The sequence below is a fragment of the Vigna unguiculata genome, chromosome 10 (genome assembly GCF_037176805.1).
Source record: "Vigna unguiculata cultivar grain cowpea cultivar isolate G323 ecotype 2 chromosome 10, ASM3717680v1, whole genome shotgun sequence".
Taxonomy (NCBI): domain Eukaryota; kingdom Viridiplantae; phylum Streptophyta; class Magnoliopsida; order Fabales; family Fabaceae; genus Vigna; species Vigna unguiculata.
Window position 1 is genome coordinate 4,593,132 of NC_140801.1, and position 6,988 is coordinate 4,600,119.

At 34.7% G+C, this 6,988-nt stretch overlaps 1 protein-coding gene across 2 annotated transcripts; it reads right to left on the minus strand.

The window, feature by feature from the left end:
• Positions 1-1,166: 1,166 nt before the first annotated feature.
• Positions 1,167-6,724, minus strand: LOC114167440 (TMV resistance protein N-like). 2 transcript variants are annotated; one of them, XM_028052529.2, is made up of 7 exons: positions 6,142-6,724; positions 4,970-6,050; positions 4,637-4,885; positions 3,788-4,513; positions 2,872-3,300; positions 1,910-2,175; positions 1,167-1,800 (listed from the first exon to the last, which is right to left on the minus strand). In XM_028052529.2, exons 1-5 carry the CDS (start codon positions 6,624-6,626, stop codon positions 2,878-2,880), a joined length of 2,964 nt encoding a protein of 987 aa, XP_027908330.1. In that variant the 5' UTR covers positions 6,627-6,724; the 3' UTR covers positions 1,167-1,800; positions 1,910-2,175; positions 2,872-2,877. The 2 variants fall into 2 exon arrangements, with proteins under 2 accessions (XP_027908330.1, XP_027908331.1); XM_028052530.2 differs by having other exon boundaries at positions 1,167-1,817; positions 6,142-6,719.
• Between the last annotated feature and the right edge of the window lie 264 nt (positions 6,725-6,988).

Consider the following 6,988-nt stretch of genomic DNA (forward strand, 5'->3'; position numbering starts at 1 on the left):
AGTGATAGGAAGAGCACTGCAGGGTACATCTTCTTTCTTGGGGGAGCTCCAATCTCATGGAACTCAACTAAGGAACCCGTAGTGGCTTTGTCTTCCTGTGAGGCTGAGTATGTTGCAGCTTCTGAAGCTTGCTGTCAAGCAGTGTGGCTGGAAACGTTGTTGAAAGAATTTAAGGTGTAACTCTCAAGCAATAACAAATCTGCGATTGATCTAGCAAAGCACCTTGCATCGCACGGGAGGAGCAAGCATATCGAAACATGATTCCATTTCATACGTGATCAAGTATGCAATGGAAAACTCAAGGTTGAACATTGTACATCTGAGTTGCAGCTAACAGACCTATTCACAAAAGCCTTTAGAACAGAGAGGCTTCGTTGGCTAAAGGACGCAATTGGCATTGTGAATATTAAAGCCAGTTTGACTTAAGGAGGAGTGTTAGGAAGTTAAGTCAAATATGTATCAGCCTTGTTAGTTAATAAAAAGACAACTGTCAGTTTTTCTGTTGTATTTTGTTTCTCTGTGTAGTGTGCTGCTATATAAAGCATTGTAGTCCATGTGTATGAGATACAATTCATCCTTGAATATACATTTATCTTTTGAAACCTACTGTATATTCTCTCTGCTGCATAAGAGTTAACATGCATCATATAAAGCAGAAGGAAAAAACAAACACGAAGTAATCTCCAATACTAATTGTATTTTTCCTTTCACTCAATCCATTTTATTGAGACATCGCTTAAGGAATAGTCAACTAATTATCCAACATTTATAGGTAAGGATAGAAACCTCTTCATTGGGTAGTGTTACAAAAACAAAGCCAGTGAAAGAAAGTACGAAAAACAGAAAAAGATAAGAGAGCTTTAGTTTTTTAGGTGCACGAGTAAGAAGGGAAGAAGACTCATCTGTTTATTGAGGTTGTGGGTAATATATATATATATATATATATATATATATATATATATATATATATATATATATATATATATATATATATATATATATATTACAAATGGATGTAAATCAGCACAAAATAAGGACCAATAGTCCATTCTACCAAAACACTGACCCTACAACCAACTCTTTTGTAAAATAAGGATTATCACTATTTTCAACCTAACAAAACAGAACAAACAGACAATATAAAAGTATCTAGCAAAAAAACTTAATTACTAATAATACCCCTATTTTAATTTTTTTTCTTAGATATTCCAATATTTCATCTTAACATTTCAAACTTGTTTTTGGAAAGTGCATTGGTCTCTATGTTTACAATCTGATTCTCCAAACTGTAATGCTCCAAGTTGATTTCCTTAGATTTATCTGCTTCTATAATGGCATGGTACTTTTCACCTTGATGTGCTTGGTTCTATCATGTTGATAGATAGAAAAACATTCCGTGATAATCCTTTATGTCCACACAGAAATACATATCCAATACTCCTTTATCTTACTATTGAAAATGGAACTTGTTTCACAGCAATATTTTCTGAATTTAAAGTTTTCAAGGATAACATCTGCACTATGTCTTCATCCAACTTGTCTATCTTCAAATAACCAGAAAGGGTTAGAGTTTTCACAGACTTCAACTTACAGGTTCTCCTTGGCAGATTGATAACACTTGTATAGTCCTTCAAATTTGTCTGCAGAAGTTGCAGAGATCTCCAACGGACTAGTGTAGCTTGAACAAACGTGCACAATCTTTAGAATGAGCTTTTCAAGATTCGGTACTTTAGAAAAGTCTGGGGTGGTGGTCAAGTTTTTGGAATGACTAAGATTGGGGATTTTTAGTCACTTCAGAACCTACAGAAGACAAATATCTTTTCATACAGAAGTTAGAGAAGAAAATGAAAAATGAACTGTGGTGTCAAATGGCAACACATAATAATTATTGGCAATGTAATATATATACCTGAGTTTCCTTCCAGACTACTTTATGGTTACTGTGTTTTAAGTTTAACGCAACTACACTTCCTTGATAAAGTTTACAGGTACATATTTCAAAGGAAATCCTTGCCATCAGATCCATCCCAGTTGCTTAGAAAGATGCCCAAAAGATCCAGCGAATTAAGTTTCAAGAGTTTCAATCTCTTCATTTCCTTAAAATCATTTGCTTCAAAGCAATCTCTACCAAGTTCCATGCAATTTCAATGTCAATCCCTCAATGGCTTTTGTCCCCTGCGATGAAAAAAGCAGAAAAATATAAACCACTTTTATTTGTTCACATGGAAATGATACTTAAAGTACAATGTTCTTAACTTGTAAGATCATGACTATATTTGGAAAGAACAAGTTGAAAACTGAAAATCGAAAAATTAGGTGTAACAAAAAGCCCAAACTGAAAACTATAATGAAACTTATTAATGTAAACTGAAATAAAAAATGACATTTAAATTATACATAAAACAAATAGAATCAGTGTACAACCAGAAGTGAGATTAAAATTTGTTTCATTTAGACTTAAATAGAGGGATGAGGCTACAGTGCTTATTATGTTGAAACAAAAACAGAGACTACCTAGCAGATAGCAAAGCAAAACCAATAACAAAATATCGAATAACAGTTGTCTTTATTTCATAATGAATGTCTTTGTTTACGAGGATTTCTTAAAGAAATATTATTTGCTAAAAGGGAAAAGAATTGACAAAAAGTAGCTACCAGAAAAGAAATACAATAAACAGATCAAGTAAAGCCAATGAAGCACCACTGAGGAATGAGAAACAGGGTAAAATAAACATGAATCTTTAACTATAAGCTATACTCTATAGAAAAAACAAGAAAAAGATCGAAAAAAAAAAATAGCAATAAAGAATACAAAGATTAATTCCATAATTAAAATGATTCAGCTGTTCACAAAGAAGTTAAATGACTTACCACAAGTCACATTACAATTTTCTTTATGAATCCAATGAGGGAATTTTTATTTGGCTCACCATACATCAGATACACAACAGTGTTCTTAACCAGCAATCCGTGACCAAAACTCACAAAAATCTCCACCTTGTCTCCTGATCCAAAATTTGACATTATGTCATGCCAATCTTCATCACTAAAGGAAATTACTGTGCCATGGTTGTGTATCACTAATGTACACTTGGTGTAATTAACAATTAAGACAGTAGTAAGTTCAGGTTCAATGATTTTGGAGGTTGATAAATAAAAAACACACAAAACCATTTCCTTCACGACACGATCCCGAGGCACTGTGAAAGAAACAGATTGTCCATCACCCATTTGGGCCAACCAATTAGGATCATTGACACTTGGGAGAGAAACATCACATGACTCACTCTTTGCCAATGCCTGTACCGTGAGAAAAAAAAAGCTTAGACATTATTTTATCATTAAAATTACAAAACGAACAATTACAATCAAACAACAATGTAACACATAATTAAGACATACCAATGGTAATTAATTTAAACAAATATGCTAAATAGTTTTGTTGAGTATATGTGACCATCATGTCCTTAGGGATTTAGAATGCATTTTTGCTTGTCTCTTTCAGTTTGTATTTCTACGATCATTGGGAATAAAACAATCATGAAGCCTATAAAGCAAGAAAGTAGAAATCAATTTCCTAGTACTTAATACAAGAATAATCACCTGGTTAGTTGATTATTAAAATCGGATACTTTTAGATGAAGTTGGGGGTTATAGAAGCGAAGGCTGCTAAAAGTTTAGTATTATAGTTTCTACTAGATATTTCATCAGGATTATTTTGTGTTCTCTCAAATAATAGCAAAAATGACAGTGAAAGTAATAAACAAAGGGAAAGCTAGAGAAGAACCTTAGATATGCTATCGCTGACAGTATTGAAGAATTCTTGATATCTTCCAACACCAATCAAAGAAGACCTGATATTATGCTTTGGAATTCTTGATTCTGTAATATTCATACCATATTCAACCAGTATAGGTTTTAGTTGCTTAGATATTTCAAACTCGGGGTCACACTGCACAAAAACACTTCGAAGATTTGCAAGGCTGCTAAGAAATGGTGCAACATAATCCCAACTATTATCCTCCATATCCATGAACGAATGAATATAAGATTGGGGATTCATTGTTGTTGACAATCGAGACCGAATGATAGAAGGAAAAAGATTACGTGACCGTCCCTCTAATTGAGGTAAGGATATATATCCAATGCTTTTTGAGCTTGTAATTGAAAAAGGCACTTGTTTCACCGCTGTATTTTCAGCAATTAGAGTTATCAAGGATTTCATTTGCACTATATCTTTTTCCAATAGGAAAATTTTAGAACAACCAGAGAGAATGAGAGAGTTTAAAGATTTCGACTTATATATCTCTCTCGGGAGATTGCTTAGACTTGTACAACCCTTCAAATTTAGCAGTCTAAGACTGCAAAGAAAACCAATAGATCGGTGTACATGACACAAATTTGGGCAATCTTTGAGAATGAGCTGTTCAAGACCTGGTAACCCCCAAAAGGCAGGGGTTTTTGATAAGTACATGGAGTAACTAAGATTAAGGACTTTTAGCGACGCCAAAACCTTCACAAAGATAGTTTTTTAAAAAAATATTAGAAAAGAAAATGATAAAATAGTTATAACTGGAAACATATACTATTTTTATTTTAAGCTGACTTTTAAAAGAAAATGGCACGTAATAAAAACCTGGGGTTCTTTCCAGACGAATCGAAGAAGACTGTGTTTTAACTCAATCACAATTGTATCATGCAAATAAAAGTCATTAGGTAGGTATTCTGAAGAAAATCCTTGCAAACTGATCCATTTCAGGTTCCCAGAATTTCCAGCGAGTTGCAGCAGGTCTCTTACCTTTAAAGGATAAGAAGGATGACGTTCAAACAAATCTCTTCCGGTAGGCAATCTCTGGATGACTTTTGCCCCCTGTGATGAGAAGAGCTAAGAAAAACAAAATATATTGCACATGAGAAAGCAACCACTTCCAAAAGAAGTTTCAAAACCATAGACTAGGAATGTTCTTACTGTATTCTCTGACAGTGCATAATTCATATCCTCATCAAACCACAGCCGTTTGTTCGTCACAAATTGCTTTCTTGAAATTTCACGAATTCCCATATCTCGTACCAAAGGATGCATTCCAAATTTGTTGTTCTTTCTAACTTTTACGAGGTTGCGCTTTATGAGAACTCTTATCCCACGATCAGGGTCTACTCCACAGGCATTTAGGATCTTGGAGACATAGGCTCTGCTAGTACCAACAAAGAAACAACAAATATCAAGGAATAAATCCTTTTCCCTTTGATTATGTAAACCATCGAAGCTTATTTTCAATATATCTAGAAATTCATTCTGGGGAATATTGTCTAATCTTAACAATACTCTGTTCCATTCTTCTTTCGTCCTTTCATATAAATAACTTCCGATGACTTCAAGAGCTAGAGGTAGTCCTCCACAATAATCAACTACTCGTTTTGCAAGGAAATGGTATTCCATTTTTGGTTTTGCTTCTCTAAATGCATGCCAACTAAGAAGCTCAAGGGACTCATTTGGGTTCATTACATTTATCCGAACAATAGAATAAACTTGTTGCATTTTCAGTAGGTCTTCATCTCTTAAAGTAATGATTATTACAGTTCCTTCAGCTAACCAAGAACTACTTCCCCGTCCCCATAGCTCTAATGGACCATAATCATTCACATCGTCAAGTACAATGAGCAGCCTTTTCCGGTAAAGTCTTTCCCGAATCATACTTCTTCCCATCTCATCGCTATGTATCTCCACCTTTGTTTTTAGGACATCCGAAAGAAGTTGTTCTTGTAAATGAAGAAGCCCTCTTGTTTGTCTAACTTGTGCAATATCTTCAATGAAACTTTTTTCCATGAATGTACCCTGAATTTGATTATAGATGGCTTTGGCAAGGGTTGTTTTACCCGATCCTCCCATTCCACATATCCCTATCCTACAAACTTCCGAGGATTTATTTTTTATAATTTGAATCGCATCTTCCACGTGGGATTGTAATCCAACTGGAAATTTAGTGGCAGACAAGACTGGTAACGTAAGAATGCTCTTAACAATTGTATCCACTAGGTCAGCATCACTCCTTCGAAGTCAATAGCAATTATAGAAGAAGTCATGTATTAACAGAATTAAATCACAAGCGTAAAATATGGTTGATTGAGCGAGTGATTTACCTGTAATTGCTCTCATCCCATCCAAATAAATTTGCAGCTTTGGTGAGTGCGTGGCTCCACCTGGACATGCCATGCTCCAGTTGTTGTGCTGAAAATGTTTGTTGTGCAGTTTCTTTGAAGGCTTTTCCAAAGTCACCCTTCTGAAGGCGTACATCAGATGGCTGGATTTCGTAATATACGGGGAGAACATATCGTGAATAAGTTTCGTGCCATTTGATGATATGTTGAAGTTGATCCAGACACCAATCAGACTTAGAATAGGTTTTGGTGAACACAACAATTGCTACACGACAGAGATTGAGAATAGGCTGTTGGATGTCCATGTCGTTGACTGCATTCTGGTGGTGAAGGAAAGTGGTGAGTCCAGCAGCAGAGAGGACAGAATTGAGATGAGAAACAAATTTCCTGTGGATGTCTTCTCCATTGAAGTTAATCAGCACGTCATACATCTGTGGAAGTTTGGAAGTTGAAGAGGCGAATTCCATGGAAGAAACTGGTGACGTTATGAAGTGTTTGAAGAGAAAGCAATAATGCAACACAGTGAGAGATGATATCTTTACAGACACAAAACCATTCAAAGTAGCCAAAGATTAATATTTGTTTATAGCCGTGGAAGCGCGTTAAGACCATTACAGAACACTTTTTACTTTGGCCATTTAAGAAATTAGACCTACACCCACTTCGTCCACCCAAAGAAAACATTTCACTGATTAACTATGAAAACTTTTCTAGTGATGATCAGTTTTTTGAAAATTACATATTAACTTTACTTTTTATTTTAAAATCAATATATGAGGCCTTTTAAATTTTAAAGAATAACAAATACATATTCTTTTCACATTAACGC